This window comes from Cyprinodon variegatus, unplaced genomic scaffold (genome assembly GCF_000732505.1).
Source record: "Cyprinodon variegatus isolate N-32 unplaced genomic scaffold, C_variegatus-1.0 Scaffold85, whole genome shotgun sequence".
Lineage (NCBI taxonomy): Eukaryota > Metazoa > Chordata > Actinopteri > Cyprinodontiformes > Cyprinodontidae > Cyprinodon > Cyprinodon variegatus.
Genome location: NW_015150538.1, coordinates 1,052,146 through 1,070,998, shown reverse-complemented (window position 1 = coordinate 1,070,998; position 18,853 = coordinate 1,052,146). Strand labels below are relative to the sequence as shown.

At 37.9% G+C, this 18,853-nt stretch overlaps 1 protein-coding gene across 1 annotated transcript in view; it reads right to left on the bottom strand.

Annotated features, from left to right (window-relative positions):
* fam172a (family with sequence similarity 172 member A) overlaps positions 1–18,853 on the bottom strand; it is a 189,942-nt gene that overhangs the window by 106,468 nt on the left and 64,621 nt on the right. Inside the window, exon 7 of the mRNA XM_015373311.1 lies at positions 2,776–2,994. Within this exon, the coding sequence (XP_015228797.1) occupies positions 2,776–2,994 (219 nt within the window). The remainder of the gene's footprint in view (positions 1–2,775; positions 2,995–18,853) is intronic.

Below are 18,853 nucleotides of genomic sequence, written 5' to 3'. Positions count from 1 at the left end.
GAGTAGAAAATGAAGGCTAATCATGTTTTGGGTGTACTATTCCTTTAAGCTTTGAAGGAAAAGTTGGTTTTATCCTGGCCATCTTTGCAATAAAGGGTAAATATTGTAAATTGCGGCTTTTCATATTAGAGTGAGATGCAAAATCTATGTCTACATGCATAAAGCTACATTCAAAGGCAAAGAAAAGTGGCCAATAAATTTTGAAAATTATAATAATAAGTTATTTTAGGTAATGAAAGTAGAAAAAAGAAACCCAAAATGTTTTCTTGGGGTGACACAGCTCTTCTTGATAGCAGAAATTATACATATAAAATTAAAGGGCCCTTTACTTACTTCAAGTTTAGTTTCCCTCTAATGCATTTATTCTTTCTCTGGCTTAAACTCACTAATGCGAAGAAATATTCTCAACTTCATCACCTTCACAAATAAATATTCCCACCTTTTTTTACTAAGGGCAGGATTTTACATTCAGTTATAGTTTATTTACAACTTTTTACCATTTCTTTAAAGGATTCGAAAGGGGGACTAGACTGGCTGGGAATTTTATTTTTAAGCATGCGACAGCGATAATGATGTGACATAGTATAGCTGAGTGTTTTATATAAGGTAAATATGTGCAGGTCTACGATACAGTAAAGGTAGTAACTGCACTAATGCAAAAATAGTGATTGTTAGTGTTCTGAGCACAGCCATTAAAACTGGTACAAATTTGATGCTGATCAGGAAAAGGGCATTTCTGTGTCTTAAGAGGGCTTCCTGGCAATACCTCTTCTTCTGAGAAGGGTGTTGCTTGGACTAAACTCTGCCTGGAAAAATAGTTTAGTCTTGGTAGACTTGAGTAGCAGTTGGGTTAAGCAACATACAAACAAGAAGTCTAGATGATAGGTAACTTCTGTAAATAACCAAATATAATTTAAATTTACCACACGGAAGGACTACAAATAGATATTTAGGTCTTAATCTTAGGGGGCTGCCATTTTCCTGCCAAGACGTTATACCCTAGTGATTATTCATTTTTTGTCTAAATCACTTTATTTCATAATAAAGTGATTTTCATTATGAATGATTGACAAAATTTAAGTTTAAATGTGTTAAAAAGCTTTAAAGAACTGTCTCATAATCTTTACCAGACAGGAATCTTATCTCCTATTTGACAAACTGTTGTACTGAGAAATTAAAAGAAAATCCTGCTTTTTAAAAATGTGCATTAAAAATGGTGCTTGAAATGTATGTTTGTGAAAATATCTTTAGCCAAAATGGGCTGATTGTTGAATGTATGGGAGTGATCCATTTTAAAATTAAAAGGAGCCATATTTTACATAAAATTCACTCTTGATACGTCATGTAGCATTTGCAACAGACTTAACCATAGTAAATTCAACATCATCTCTGCAACTACAAAAAAGGAGGAATTTGGATGTAAATAAGTAGATTATAAGGCCATGATCTGCAAGAGCAATATAAACAAATCCTCTATCAACCATAAAAACCAAAACATTAATCATTCAGCAGGGATTAATGTTGCATTTTCTATTTCTGTACTGCTTTACTCAAGCTAGAAAATATTACAGAGGACAGTAAATCCAGGAATGTGTGACATGATCATCTGTCACGAACCTAATGTCAGATACCGTGAAGAAAATTCCTCACGTAAGAAACATGTAAAGAGGTGTGACAGAATAAGACACCACTTAAGCTAATTATGCCTTATTAAAGTGTGTATAGAGGTACTGACTGAGGGGTGAGAAAGAAGAAGTGTGCAGTGACAGCTCACACACCGCCTGTTAGTCCCACAGCAACCCTTACTCCTGTCAAAAACCAAAGAGTGATGCTTTCACACAAACGCAAACACACTAACAACCGCTGCAAACATTTTCTATCATTCTAATTCATTACTGGGAGGCTACAGCCATGGAGCAAATTAAGGCAAATATACGTCACTCTTCCTGAGGAAAAAAAGGCTAAATAAGAACTGACGTGAACATAATCTTTTAAATATCTACTCAAAACAACTTTATTTTCATAAACTTTTAACACTGAATCAGATGAAACACAGGATGTCTTTGAAGGAGGCAACATCGCTTCCATTGTTCATCACATTTATTTTGACAAAGAAATGAGATTTATGAATAATTTCCTTTGTTTGACCACAAGGTAAACCGCCTGAGCTAGGTGCTTTAAGTCACATGTATGCTTGTGTGTGTGCTCCCATGGTTTAAGTACAGCTGATAAGAGTGTTACAGTGTGTTTGCGGACTGTGTGTTTTGAAGATAAAAATCCCAGTGGTCAACAAGAGTGTTGGGCCAGAGCTTCACTGACCAGCCCTTCATCTGAAGGAGGAAAAAAGGGAGGGGAAGAGGGAGAGAGGGAGGTAGCCATGTGGTTAACACTTGCTCACTGAGAGGCGACTGGAGCACAGCCAACCTCTTCACACACAGGCTGACCACACAAGAGCCTCTCTTTCTCCCTCTGCTTTCCATCCTCCCTCCATCCCTTGTCAGCTAACAAATCCCTGCCTTGCTTCTTTAGCAGACTCAGTCGTCATCCGCTCAGTTTTACCACTTTTCTGTTATCAAAATGTTGTCCAACTTCCTCTGCCCTTTTTCCTCATGTTCTTCCCTTCTACTTCTTCCTACAACCCTGGAACAGTCCGTCTGCCTTCATCCACCATCCTGTCTGATTTTAATAAACATCCATCGCTCTCCCCTCTTCATCTCCTCCAAAACCTTGTTCCTTCCGTCCCTCTCTGCCCAAATATGCCTCAATCCTACTCACCCGTATAGGTATGCGTTCGGTCTCTGTCTCTTTCTGGGGGTTGCGATATTTCTCATAAAATTCCCTCTTCTTTTTCCTCTCATTGTCATCTTTGCGCTCCCTCTTTTCAGCCGGTTCATCTGGGAGTTCGGCAGGAGAGGATATGGGGGACGTCTTTGCTGGCTTCTCCACCTCCAAGTAGTTTTCGTTGGGGTTGAGCACCATTACACCATAGCCCTCCTGAAACATATCCACAAGATGGTGTGTCAGATCAAAGGAATCAGTTACCATATCCAGTTCGGTAAACAATATTTCATCATTCAATTTAGTTTGATGATTTGGAACTCAGTGAAGTTGTTTTTCATAGAATAAATCATAGATATGTTAAACATAGTTATGGTAAGACATGGTTACAATGGTAACTCTTCACTGTAGCTGCCCTAATTAAGAAAAGAAGTACCAGTACTGTGTTTGAAAATAATGAACACCAAGGATGTTAGGTTTAAAGGGTATTTAAAATGGAAATCTGTTCTACACATGCAAGTGAGAGTAAGACTTTGAGTGGGTAACAGGAAGGCTCACACAGAATATCATGGATTTTTGAATGTTGGCCAGAAAACTTTGAATTAGGGTTATGGTATGGTATGGATATATGGGGTTTAGAATGGCAACATATTTATTTAGTCTTTTTTAAGAGAACCCTGCTTTTATGATCCTTTTTTACACATATTAAAATCAGTTTCAGCAAGTTTTTAGTGATAATCAACATACCAGAGGTTTATTAACCATTTTAACACTAAAATCCAACATGATATATATTTTTTTGCTTGTTTAAGTAAGAAAAAATGTTTGAATAAAAAGTATCTAAAAACTATATCATTTTGCTGTGGATATGAGTCTGTGGAGAAGTCTCTTAATGTAAAGGAAACCAAAACTGGATACTTGACATTTGCCTACAGTTGTTTCAATTTTCCTCCATAAAATATGTTTAAAAAAGCAAGGCTGAGCAAACTTTGTTCATTAATTCAGTTTAAAACTCTAAAGCCAGCCCAAAAACCATCAGCTTGTCTCTGATTCATGGTCTTTGTGTTTAATAAAGTGCCCAGCACTGGCTGTTTATGTACAAATATCCTTGCAACACCTTAAAGACGCAGCTTCTTCGCCGAGTGTGGGGAAAGATGCAAATCAAGACCGAAAGAAAGGGCGGTGAATGAGATAAAGGAGAGAGTGTCACTGCAGGAACAAGCTTGAGAAGCGACTGGGGGATTGGAATTCAGCATTGGTAGTTTCAGTCAGTGAGTAGCATTTAGCGACTCCAAAGGCCATGTGTCACTTAATATCAAACCCAATCAATACTACCATCACACAGTGAGAGAGTTCACTAAGAACACATATCTTTGTGTCTGCTTGTGTCCGTTTGTGTTTGTTTGTGTGGCTTAAAACTTCACTATTCAGCAGAAAAAAAATAATAATAAAAAACAACATATTTCTTTTCAAAACCGGAAAAAAAAAAAGTTTTAGAAGATATAATTGACATTGTAAAAACAGATCAAAAAACAGTAAAAGGGTTTTAATAAATGAAAAAGTATATGAAGCAGGAAACAAATTGACATTCCAAATGACTTTTTCAACTCTGAACCCTATTTAATTAACTCTGTTTAGAATCCCGAGTCCTTTGGGGAAAAAAACAGGAAATAGATGGTTTCCTGTTTCACTTTGTCCTTTATATACACCAGCCCCAGTGCAAATACACATAACTACACAGAGACAGCAGAAAATTCGATACTGATGGCTGTCGGCCAAAAACATTTAAACAGACGCATTTCTATTAAACACACACTTGAAATAAGTAACGAACAAAACGAGAGAAAGGAGACCTTTAGGAGGTACAGCTCAGTTTCCTCTGCAAATCTCCATCGGACAGAGTGTCGTCTCATGGCAGCATGTCTTCCCTTCCTTAATAAGTGTTAACACAGTGTGCTTGTCTTCCGTTGACGCAGCATGTGTGTGTGTCCCTCCTGTGCCGACTGACATCAAACCTGCCACACACCCTGTCCCTTAGCACCTGCCGTGTGTTGACAATGGCAAAATGGCTCAAACAGCAAAATGACACGTTCTCACTTATTAATATTGTAAAATTAGTCCTGTTCTCACTTCCTGTCAGTCCCAGATCTCTTTCCTCTATACGGTTTGCAACGGTAAAGATTCAAATCTATTGGTTTATATATGATTCTTTACACTTTATTTATTATATTTCGAGTAAAATTTAAAACATAAATTCAAATTCTTTGAATGAAAAATAGGTATTCCTATTATGCTTCTCTTCTAAAATATGTTTCGGTTTGATTATTTTTCAATTGGTTTCTAATTTAGCAACTAATTTCTTTATTTATCCAAAGGATTTTAATTTAGCCAAAACATATACAATTATATTGTGCTTGGACGGCAGAAGTAAAGGAATACGGATTAAATCACAGACAAATGTGCACACCTCACCTGAGGTTTGAGGTGCCGATAATCCAACATATCATGTAATAAAGAAATTAATAAAATAGATATAAAGATGATAGGGATATGGTTATAGATGACAGTTCTGTGCCACTACTCACTGGTGGCCTAAAAAAAATGAATGAAAAAAGTATAAAGCTTTTAATCTAAAAACAACAAAAGAGTGGTTTTAATTGGAACCATATATATAATTTCTACTGTATATTTGTATCATTAATAAGACAAATAGAAAGTACATTTCAACAGCTTTAAAAAAATAATGCCAAAGCCACATTATTTGCCCAAACCAGAGTAAAGTATAAAAAAATCCAACATCCCAGTTCAATCCAATTGAATTGGGATGTTGCTGGGGTGCATAATATCCGACAGGTTTTTGTTGGGTAGCGTTTACTGGGGGCAGATGTTAATGGTTTCGATCACTGCATCAATGTCATAAAAAGCTGTTTTGGCTCATCCTAACCCTCAACTCTCTCCATCCCTAAGAACACTAAGATTATGGTCTCAGCTCTTAGCCATTAGCTAGGCTTTAGGTTATGGCCTACAGCCCTTCCTTTACACACACAAATACACATAATAAACCTAACAGTGCTAACCCTTTCAACTACCCAGTCACCCATGAGGAGATTGTTGTAAAGACGAGAATCAGCTTTGGAGTGCTTCATCCGGAGGAGCAGGGCTGTCGGGTTCATCAGTGTGTCGGAAGCTATCATTCAGCTGAACACAGAGAAGTACGTCGGAGTCAGATCAACCCGGATGTCCCTGTCTGCTCACTTCCTACTTCTATTATTCCCTGTCTCTCTAGAAATTCTCAATTTGTCTTTCTGCAAATTCTGACTTGGACAACCTTATAAGAAAAATTATACCTTTATGAATATTGTAAATAATCTTCACCTCATTTTTCAACATAATCTAAAAAAAAAAAAAAAAAATTATCTTTTCCCTAAATCTTATCCAACAAATATTTTTTAGAATAACTAAATTTTCTTCTTGCTATGAAATAAATCTGTCACACTCATCTTTAGTTTGGTTTCTCTGTCTTTGTGGCTGTCTCACTGTTAAGTCGCCCCCCCACACTTTTCCAAGCACAACCAAAAAAATCTCATCTTTTGTTTTGTGATGTGCTGTCAAAGTGTGAATCCCACTCAGATGCCCATAGCAATCTTTGGGTCAACATGCTTCTTTCTTTTTTTTTTATGCGTCAAAATCTCCCTCACATAGATTGCTAGCTTTGCTAACACCCCTTTTGTCCCTTATACACACTGTCTCAGATAAAATAGACCCACACCATCCTTTAGCTGTAGGTCAATCTTGTCTTTCTGCTGTAGTGTGCAGCCTAAGTCCCTTCCCATGCCCTATGGGTGCCCCTGTGCCACTACCACACTGAGTCTCTGCCCTGGGGCCAGCGGTCAAGAGGGTCACCCCAGCCCCCTCTGGGGGTGGTGGGGGGGACCAACCCGATTCTCGCTACTGCGCCCTGGACGCTCCTTAGCTCTCCTTTGTCGGCCTGTCCCCACACTAGATGGCAAAACAAAGAGCGCTGCTGCTACGGAAACCAGCGTGTCTCGTCATATTATGAAACCTGCCTTCTGTCATCTCTTTCTAGGAAAACTTGAAAAGAAATTTGAGTTAATCTAATAAAAATGCAATATTTTACTTCTTTTTAATTTAATCTTCAACCTTAAACTGCAGTGTGTTGTGCAAACATCACGGCTATGATTGAAATATCAGTCTCGGTGGTCTACAGCCAGAGCGCTCTCTGCTAGCCGTTTACTTTGTAGTGTGACACAGTATCCACATCGTAGCAAGCACAGATGTGGATACAAGTGAAAGTAAATAAGATGTCCCTTTAAGACGGCAGCACCTCTATTTTTTCAGTGATGTTGTAATGAAATGAAATGTGTCTAATGTGCCGGAGCGGGGGACAGAGGCGGCTACACTGAGAGGGTGTTTCATCTGTGCGCGTGGAGCTCCAGGACGCTTTGATGTGAGAGCTCTCATGTAGTGAAGCAGGGATCGGGGCACAAGGAAAAGGACATCACTTGACAGGTACAAAGCATGGCTGATAGCGGTCACGGGTGCATGGAGTGAGAAAAGTGGATAGTATGGTTAGGTGAATTGGAGGTTGTCCGTGTTGTGTTAGTATTGCCAGCTGAATAAGAGCACACTAATGTTCTTGTATTGCAACGTGTAGTTCAATAATAAAGCATTTATGGATATATGCATTTATATGCATGCATTTATTTTTTTATAATTAAAAGAAGCTCTCAGGCAGATTAGGCTGATTTCTTTGCTCCAACAACATGGTGTTCCCAATTTTCTCAAGGTACTGGCAAACAGTCTCAGTAAGTAAGAAGTAATCATTACTATGAAATAATATGTCAAAAACCTTTATTTCTGGTTCAGATATGAAAAATTTGGAATTGATCAGACTTTCAATACCTTTTTTTGTAATCAAGAAATTTCTATTCCCCTTAGGCAGATGTGTCAAGTAACAAAGTACAAATACTTTGTGCACTTTAGCTATCTATATTTTACTGGAGTAATAATTTTTTAGACAAATCTTTCCTTCTATTCCTTACATTTTTTGGCAATTTTTTCCACTTTCTACTCCTTACATTTTTAAAATAGACCTGTTAGTTTTGTTTCATTTAAGCTCATTTTTGTTATGGCAAGTTGGTAATGCAAAAAATTTAAAACTATCAAAATATTTTTGCTTCATCCAGACAATTTCTTTGTGGTTGGACTACTACACCAACTTATTTTTCGACACATACCAAACCAAATAGTTTTCGAAGATGATGCAAAGTTAAATTTGACACTAATACCATTAGTTAGAAAACTAAGAAAATTAATTATAAGGATGTTATCATCCAGAATTGTTGAGAAATGTTCCTTTTATTGGTAACCAGTATAAGGTTAAAAGTAGGGCTTAAACAATTAATCAGATTAATCGATTATTGAAATAATTGTTAACTAATTTAGTAAATGAATAAATGTAAACTGGACTACAGAGACTGTAAAATATGCCTTTAGCTGACAGAGGGACCCAGTTAGAGCAGTAATTACATTAAAATAAAAAAAATAAAAATCTATACAAACATTTTGCATTTAAGATAAAAACTTATCTGTCCGTCAATGTCCTCTATCCAGAACTCCTCAAGTGGAAAAGTTTTAGTTTCACTTGGTTATATTTGGTATAAAGTTTTCTAGAAGGAACCTTTTGCTATACGATTATTAAGAGATTAATCGATTTGCAAAATAATCGTTAGTTGCAGCTCTAGTTAAAAGCATTTGCCCTTAACATTTTTTCCTGCATAACTTTTAATTTTACACTTTAAAAACATTTTACTTTTACACTTTCACTTGAGTCAAACGCTTAAGTTAATACCCTAACTTCTACAAAAGTGTTTTTAAACTGTATGATTTATACTTCTCTTTGAGTAATAAACATTCATACTTGTGACACCTCTGCCCTCAGGTACAAAGATGCTGGGAAACAGATCTGTTTCTCAGATCTACATCACGTGACATGAAAGACTGGAGAACATGGCATTTAATGATGGAAGATGTCAATCTAAATAAGATATCTGTGTTTTTCTTCATATGTAATGTAATGGCTACAAGAAAAATCTATCAGTAATTAAAGGTTTTTAACAAGTACTGTGTATTACAGGAATGGAAGAAGAAAGTATTGCAAAGAGTTACAGTCCAAATTAATTTTAAAGGAATACAGTAAACATCCTCAAATTTACTTTTTAAGAACATTCACAGAACAACACATTTAAGGATGCTTTTCATATCTTTGTTATGCCTTCTACAAAAATAAATAAAAAAATAGTAACATATCACTTAAATTTTGGTATAATGCAAGTATGGTTAGGGCTAAAACAATAATTTTGAGTTTATCTCATAAAATAATCTTAAATCCTTGAAAAAAAAACTGTATTCAACCTGGTTTTAAAAACAAAACATAAGTGACAAAAATAACACAAATCCAATAACAAAAGGTTTTTCTTTTTTAAATGTCTGTGATACCGATGCTGGGACCTAGAATACATTCATAGTTTGTAAAATAATCCAATTAATCAGACATTTAATGGATTTGTTATGCTGTCCAGGTGTCTCAGTAAAGCACTTGGGTTGCAGGTCATACCCAAATCAGTACCACACTGAGTTAAATAATATGAACTGAATTTCATGAACACCAAAATGGAACAATGGCTCTAAGATGTGTATGGATTTAAATTTGAGCAAATAAATCCCTGTGATCTCTTGCTTTTTTCCAGAGCTTTCTATTTACTTAACTACTCTTCAAAATTGGAAACACAAGAGCAGATCTGGACCAACAGAGGCAGATGTGGGTCAGTTTGCATTAGTCAAGTTAAAGCTACAAAAAGTAACTTTTGGATTAAATTTCCAATATCTATATAGTCAGAACAAAAACTAGTGTACCAAAGGAAGCGGGACCAGCACTCAGCTGTATCTTCCCACAGTGTACAGCAAGCAGGGAGCAAAGGGAGGTGAGCAATAATCACCACAGAGAGAACAGAGGTAAAGAGAAATATGGTCATTAATTTTGAGCTCCTCACACTCACCTTTACCAGGGGTGTTGATAATTGCAGTGAGCGCTCTATCCTAAACCATGAAGGACTTTTGGAGCAGCAAAAAATTTTTTAATCAAAATGTTTACAACTATTAGGAAAACATATCAAATACACTGATTCATAATAAAGAGATGTAAGGGAACTGGGGGTGAAGGTAAATACAGTAATAACAAACGTACGCTCTTGTTCTCTTTCCCTCTCTGTCAGGGCCACCCTGCTCCGTGTGACCTCGCCTGTTTCAGCGTCTGTGTGAGCTAACTTTCCATGCAGGCCCCTTTATTCAACTGGAATCCCTTCCTTTTCTCCACCTCTCTCTTTTCCCCACGCCTGTCTCCCTGAGGCCGAGATACCACACACTTCGCACACCACTGTCAGATTAAGTCACAGTGCCCCCTTCGCTCATTTTCACACAGCACCAGTTCGAGACCCCCCATAATTGCTAAACACACAGTTTTGTTAGACGGAAAGCGTACGTCGGTGGGAGCGAGCTTACTGTACCACAGGGGTTAGGGAAAAGACGTGTGGATTTTAGAGGTGATGTGAGAGGAGATGAGACAGGATTGTCATCAGCCTGTCAGCCAAAATCAATCATCCTCTTGATAACTAGCTATAGCTACAGGGCCATGCAAGTACTTCAAGTCAGAATCTAAATGCGATTTTACAGCAAGATCACACATGTAAGGGACAACACTAGGCATGTTTCAGTTTACCTTCACCCAGAGATGGTTTAATACTGTACAGACATTACAAATCCTCCTTTGAAATGAATAAACTGTTATATAACTCGATAAAGATCGGCGAAATGCCCTGGGAAAAACAACTAATGAAGATGTTGTTATCCATGGTTTCAAACCATCTTTAACATTCTATAACAATAAGCTCTGGTATTTTTATTTTATCATCCTTATCACATCAATGATTTGAGAATCACTCCTTAGATCTGATGGTTTACAAAGTTTAAAATGTATAAGTCTGACTGTAGATTTGGTGATATTAGGCAAAATGCTATTTTCATTTATCCTTTTCCATGACAAATGGATCTCAAGGCATACCAGCCTTAATGAAAGTTGTGTTTTCTTGTATTTCCCATTTTTAGGAGCAGCTAGAAATGTATCTATGTAGCAAAGATGCTGCAAAGCCCCCACCTGTTGGAGCGCACATCACTTCCATCCTTTTGGATACTCATGTTTTGGAATCTAAAGCTTTAATTGATGTTATGATATGTTAAAACTACAGAGCTAAGACACAAGAGGTTTGGTCCTTGGCAGCTCGGCCCAACCATGTCAGATTTGAAATATAAGGTCTATATTCATCTAATTGTATTTGTCCCATGACCTTATACTAATCTTAAGATACCTTTTAAAAATATATGTGTTGATTAATACATACAGTATACCTGTGTGTACAGAAGAGTTGATAACAGTATCAAAATATAAAGTAATGAGGAAAACTTTAAAGCAAACAGAGCTCTGGTATTGAAATAGTATTGGGATATGCAAATATCCAAATTCAAGAATCAGGATGGGATCTGAAGTGAGGACACCTGGATTGATGACTCCTTAATCCGATTTATACATCAATGAAACAGGGTGTCAAAAATGTAAAATTAAAAGTGCTAATGATTAGGTTAATGATGACAACAGTTTAAAATGGGATTTTTCTCCAAATTGTTAACAGTACTCAAGTTAAAGAGGGATTTATTTTCAAACTCATGCAGTGTGACATGATGTAACTGCAATAAAAGATACAATGATAAGGCCTGTGCTTATAATCAGTTACTTTTGAGTTCATATTCTTAAAATAATCATAAAAATCCACTGGAGTTTTTTTTTTTGTTTTTCTTTAATTCTAAATGGATCCTCCTCTTTATGGCTTATCTTGCATAAAATAAGAGAGCACATATGATTCCATTTCCCTAAACTCAACTTTTCGTTTCAACATCAAAGACACTTTTTTGTTGTTTGCTTGATCTAAAATAATCATCCACTAATTTGGCCTGAGTAAAAAACTACGCAGTAATGATTATATTTTCCCTTGATCTTAATGAGCACAAACAGCTTGGGTCAGAATAAGAAACTAACCTTTTAAGCTAGTCGAGTCATTGAGTCTGCAATGAGAAGTAGAGTTTTTAACCTTGGCTTGGATGTCTGAGCTCATTTAGATGGTGTTTATATGTGGAGCTGAATATTCATAAATGAGTTCAAAGTGGAGCAGTGGGGTGGAGGAAGAGAAAAGAGTTGTATACCATCTGATCCCCATATTTTATCTCCTTTAAAAGCCGACATTTACATTTCTCGTACCGTTTCAATTTTTATTTCTCTCAATTCACACTGCTTCTCTTTACCTGGCTATTTTAGCACATGTGTGGCAAATAAAGACGAGAAAAAACATGTATAAGTATACGGTTGAGTGCCATAGCGAAATGCCCTAAAAAGCTAACTCGGTTATTTCTGCACACTTGACACTAAGTGTATTTGTTAAGCAACTATCGATGCTCAATGGATGAACCGGGGGCTGAATGTCCAGACTGACACTGATACTTTAATGAACACACAAATACACACACACACATATCGTAACACACAGAGTTCGCAGGCCTGCCTCATCTGCGCCCAGCACGACATGCACAGAGGGAGGTGAGGGGCCGGGGGTGGGGGCTGCTGGATAGGGGGTGGATGTAGCATTAATCACCGTCCAGGTGGAAATTGTCAGAGCTATCGATTGTGCAAGTAAATGTTACAAAAGTCATTTGTCAACTTTTTTTTTTTTTTCAGTTTTCCCTTACTTTTAACTTGTTTATTTACATCAGGGTGTGACATTTACAGCAGCACAGTTGAGAGTTTAAATTCACAAGACAGATTATGGATGTTTTAATAAATGAATAAATAAAAACTCAAAACCAGTTAACTAATTATTCACACGTGATATTAAATCATGCACATTTAACGTCAGATAGGAAATAACGTAAGCAAGACAATTCAAGAGTTCACAGAGGGAAAGCTATGAGGAAATAAATAAAGAAGGCTTACATTGCTGCCATTACCATTTTGATTTATATCATCTATATTGTCTCCCCTAAGCATACACATGTATTTTTAATGGAGGCATAGAGAGATATAGATCACGGAATGATAGGTGCCTCCCCATTCTCCCACATAACTATTTAATGTATAAATCAGAAGAAGTGAGCAGAGATGCTACAAAAGAAATGCAGACAGGAGAAAAGGTTCCCTTGGTTCACCCCTGTCCTAAGGGGCACATAATATTGATTAACAGGTGCAAAAAAGATGTGCAAAGGAGGGAATATGATGCTACTTTTTTAAACTAAATGAAGGTTAAGTGTGGGTAAAAATATAGGGGGAAAGTAAAGCCATCTGAGTGCGCAACACTGTTTGCAATGTAAAACAATGAATGTCATTGTGCCTAACCAGAGCAAAGAAATCTCACTTCTCTTGACAGCTGTCCAATGTTTCTAGTTTACCATCTGGACAGGTAGTGGGAGCACTGATACGCACACACGCTTAGGTTTGATGCAAGGCGCATGTCCATATGTACAGACTGAGGCAGCAGGGGGTCAGTGGAAAGGCACATTTAGTAGCTGCAGACACATGTATGTGCATAAAAAAACAAGACTGAAGTCCAGTTAACATGGGAAACTATCAATGTGTATGCAATGATGCATCATGTTCATGTTTTGAAGACTTTTTTAATGGGATTTTATAATACTGACCAATACAAGACATTGCATAACTGTAAAGTGCACGTTAAAATAAACTTTTAAAATAATTTTACAATAAGTTACAATAAATATCTGAAAAGCAGAGCATGCATTTTTATCCACCATCCATTGGTGAACTTTCTAGAACCAACTTTTGCTGCCATTTCAACTGGAGATTTTTAAGGGTAAGTTTCTACAAGCTCTACGTACCAATAGACCAAATGTAGGCTTATTGTTCTTTAAAATGTAGGTTAAAAGTATGGTGGAGGGCTTTCGTGAGAGCATGCAGGGGCCAAGTTTTCCTCTGTTTAAAAGTTGCTATTTGCATTGCTCATACAAGCTTACTTTCAGAAAGAAGATTTACAAATTTCTCCACTATGTCAGACTCATCACCGGTAAGTGAAAATGGGGATGAGGACATATGATGACCTTATGTTAACATATCACCAGAATGACTGACAGTTAGGAGGACCACTTTATGAGTTTATGATCCACCAAGAAAAAGAACATCCTCCACCATACCTTTAATGTCAGTCAGTGGATGGAGAGCCTCACAGCTCCGAAGTCTGTCTGCAGGTTCCAAATTCAATGTAGATCTGGACTTTAACTAGGCCATTCTAAGATGTGGATATGATTTGATCAAAACCATTCTGTTGTAGATGTGGCTGTACATGTGGGGTAGTTTGCCCAAAACTGAATCTCTGTGCTGGTCTCAAGCCATTTGCAAGTTTTCCGCTTACTCTGACCAGCGACCCTATTCCTGCTTAAGAAAGACATCCAGATAGCACAGTGCACCATCTTTCATCTTAGACATGGTGTGTAATAGGGATACACACACTTACATCCTCCATTTAGAGTAAGACAATTACTTCTTCTTACCAGACCAGATTCTTCTACATTCCCTATTTGCCAACAGCAAAGGGGGTTGTTTTCTTTCATTAAAAGCTTTCTTGCTGCATCACTCTTCTATAAAGCTAACACTTATGACAGAGTTGTCCTGCCATGAGATTTTGCCACCCAATATGATGATTTTTGTTGCTCTTTGGGAATTTAGATGGATGCCCATATATTTGTGGGTTAACAGTCGTATCACACTCCACTTCCAATTTATGAATTAGGGATTAAACTGTTCAACTTCCAAAGCATGGAGTATTTTTTTTCTTAACTTCTTCACAACTTTATCCCTGACCTCTCTGCTGTGTTCCATGGTCGTAATAACTAATTAATTTTTTTACTAATGTTCTCTGCCAACCCTATCATACACTTTAAAAGGCCCTGTATCACAGGTTTTCTGATTTACGTCATGCATTATTTGAGATTCTATCATATGAAATTCAAATATAATATATGAACTCTGTGGTTGTGACAGAAAGTTCAAAAGTCCAAAGGACATGAATACTTCTGGGAACTACAGCATTGACTGAACAACTGTATAAAAGGGTACGGATGATACAGTCAATGCTATTTACCAATGATTTAGTGTAGGTGAATGACTGTTATAGAATAATCTTACAAAACATCACAGAATCATTCCAATGGTAATGGACCAAAGGTCAAAAAGCAGTTGCTTCACCTCTGCCCTGTTTTTTTGACCTTCTAGAGAAAGAGCTGGTGGTCCTGCTGATTCTGCTGGCTGTTTCCATGCTGAATGATTTGGTATTTTATGAAAGGCGTGATGTAAATGTGACAGACTAGGAAATGACAAACCAGAAATCCTACAGCATTTCCTAAAGGAACAACAAACACACACAGACACCCGAACTGTCCAAAGGTGTGACCTTTCTAAGTGGAGGAGAACAACAGGTCCGTGAGTCCAGGGAGGTCGCTACAGCCAATCAAAAGCTGTGTTTGAGGTGTGAAGGGTAAACACTATGACTGGTCTGTCCTGCCATTTACTCTGCTTATTTTCACAGCGTGTAACCTGAAGAAGAGGTGGAAGAGCATATAGAATATCTGTGTGAGTGTGTGCGGTTGTAAGTCTGTGTTTAAGCACATTTTCCATTGTGTCATTACCACATGGCTGGGTTCATGCTTCACAGCACACACATGGAGCTGCATGTTGTAATCCCCTTCATCCTCTCTCCATACAGCCAAATACACGTGGTGGAATCCACGCTTTGGCAACTAAGGAAACCATGCATGGAGCAGGAGACATTGTCTTATTGACCCGATGTAGTTTTAAAAAAATGGTTGAGAGCAATTAACGCAAGAAAATGTACACAGCTTTCTCACATGCAGGCGCCCTTAATCCCATCGCCGTCGCAAGCCTCACTAGAAGCCCTTTCAATTTTACCACTTTTTTGCAAGACCACCTGTTGTCTATTATTTTTACATACAGCTTTTCTCATAAATCATAACACTAGGTAATTAATCAAGCTGTCAAAACAGGGACCGGGGGTCACCTGGAGGGGTCGGAGGTGGTCGCAAGGCCGATGGAGGTCAGGGTCACACCGCATTCCTCATTTTTAAGTTGGGACGGGATAGGGGCCGGGGAAACAAAAGCGAAAGCAGATGGAAGTGGGGGGGTGGCAGATGAAAAAGAGAGCTAAAGAGACACAGGGACATAGAAGGAGAAATTGACAAAGAAAAAAAAAAAGAAAGAAGCTGTCAGCTGCCTGCAGATGACGACAGTGAAGGCGATTATGAGAAGGGAGACATCGTAGTTGGGGAAAAAGGGAAAGAAAAGGTGGGGATAAAGAAAAAGGAAAAAAAAAAAGGAAAGTGGAATGAGACAAGAACAAAAGAAATCTGTAGGATTTTCCTACTGTATGGAGCTGAAATTGGGTGGAGAGAGAAGAAAGAGCTGAGGTGGTGTGGTGTGGCTCCTTCGATGAGAAAATAGGAAATCAGTTGTAGAAGTATGATTGTTATCTCATGCTCTTTCCTACTGTGTGTGACTGTGTGTGTGTTGGTATGGGTGATGAAGCAGACCGATAGCTCTCTCAGAGGAGCAGGTATCGGTGTCTCAGTGGGTTGAGAGTCAGTTTAGAGACAGGACTGTGGGCCTGGAGTGGAATGTCACTAACTCTGCAACTCACACTGATTAGATCACACTGATTACACTGCTAGCTCAGGCACACACACATTCAGAAACCAACACCTGAGTTCACTCCTACACATGCACAGTACTACAGCATCTTTCACATAATCCTCATGTACACGAACCTCAACGAGGTGGACGTTAAATCCATTGAATATTGTGTTGAATACAAAATTCAAAAATAAAAAATATTAAGTAAGAAGTGAACTGTTTAAAAGTAAAACCACCAAAGTTATGCTGCCACGTGTCAGCCCCCCCCTTGCGTATAAGCGTGAATTCTCAGGCGTGGCTCGCTCTATCAAAAACATCAGTCTTGAATAAGGCACCAAACCATTGCGCAAAATTAGCTGTCACCCTTTCCTCAAAATCTTTGTTAATCTTGTTTCCAGTGTTTGCGGATTTATCAGCACATGCATCAATGTCAGCTCCTTGGTTACTGAGCCGCACTACTTGGTAGAAGATATAATTAAAAATGTTTGGGGTGTTGGGGGGTGGGGGGGTTGCTGCAGAGTACGAGGGAAGACGGAGCGGAGTGGCGTCTGGGAGGAGGAAGGTGAGGTCTTCCTCTCATCTCCCAGTTTTCCCTTGGAGCCTGTGGAAAACAAAGGTGGTGATAACAGACTAACGGCAGTGCATTTCTTCCTCCGACTTTCTTGCTCAATTTCTGATATCACTCAGGACCGTGTGCGCTGCTATCTCTTTAATGACACCAGTTCCACTGACGTGGCTACGGTCAGGAAACGGGTCTGATTGTTACCAGACACTTGACACAGAGGAAAACAAAAGCCAAACGCAGACCTACTGATACCAGAGCCTTAACAAAAACGAGATGAACATCTAATCTGTTGAAAGATTTTACCAGAAGCTGTCTCAGAGAGAAGGACAATGACTAAAAAAAAAAAAAAAAAGCGGAAAGCCCATTTGCATGATTTTAGTCCAACTGGAATTCAGATTTCTATTTTTTAATTATCTGACTGCCTTTTTCCTGACTTAAATGAAAACTGTTTAACATATCAGCAGACAGTGATGAATTACACTGCAGCCCAGAGCTTGATCTTTGATGTATTTCCAGCACATCGCTTGTTATCGTGCAGCTTTTCAAAGAAATCACTTGCTCATCCAACTTGTGTCAAGGGAGAAGGGACATAATGCATTAAAATTCAACAAGAGAGTCTCCTCTGATAACTCATACATAGAAAACACGCAGATGTATACAAAACAGCACACACACACACAGACCCCGCTGGGAGTTTAGGTGTGATCTAGGGGACCCTTGAAAGCAGCGCCACAGTGGCAGCAGGTCTCAGGACAGGGTGGACAGAACTTTGTCAGACATGTTTAAAACATAACCCATAAATGCAAATATAAGCATAAAGTGAAACCTGCAGTTATGATCCATCTTTTTCTTCAACATAGTTATCATAGAAGGCAGCAACTGCAAGCTTTGTTGCATTAGTACTCATCAAAATAGTTCCAAATCCAAGTTTTGATCATTGCCCGTTAATAAAGTCATTATTATAACTAGAATGTAGCACTGAATCAGATACATATCAGAATTTTCAATTGATCAGCTCTGATTGGTCATCAACAGGACAATCATCGCCATTTTTAACACATCAGACATTAGCATGTGATACACTTTTAACAAATGCCAGACGAAGACAGAACGCTTTTATTCATAATTTTGAAATATGGAAAGAGACGGTCAGATGTCAAAGCAAATTGAAAATCAGTCCCAACCAGGGACAGCCTGATTGATGGGCCTCTAATAATAAAGCCCCAATAAATGTAATTACTCTGAATCACTCACTGCCTTTATCCAGTTGCCATCCTACTGTGATATCTAGTGATGTCAATATAAGCTATCATCATGAGACCTAAAGTGTTTGGATAAGGCTTGACAACACATTATGTTTGAGATTCTTATTTTAAAGTAAGAAAGAAAGCAGTTACCAGGTTGTTCATTCATTGGACTGACTATATATCGTAAGTCTCCACCAATGTTACAATATTGATCTGGAATGGATTTTGGATGAGTGGAAAATAAAAGAAAATGTGACAGAGAGAAGGCTGACTTCTAAAAAAAAAAAAAAAAAAAGTTAGTATTTGCTCAGAAACTGGTTGAGAAAGAAATGAAGTAATTACTGAACTCTCCTTTCTGTTTATATTCGACGACAAAGACACCTTGCCTGCCTACCAGACAAGACTTTATCAACCACTTTTGAAATA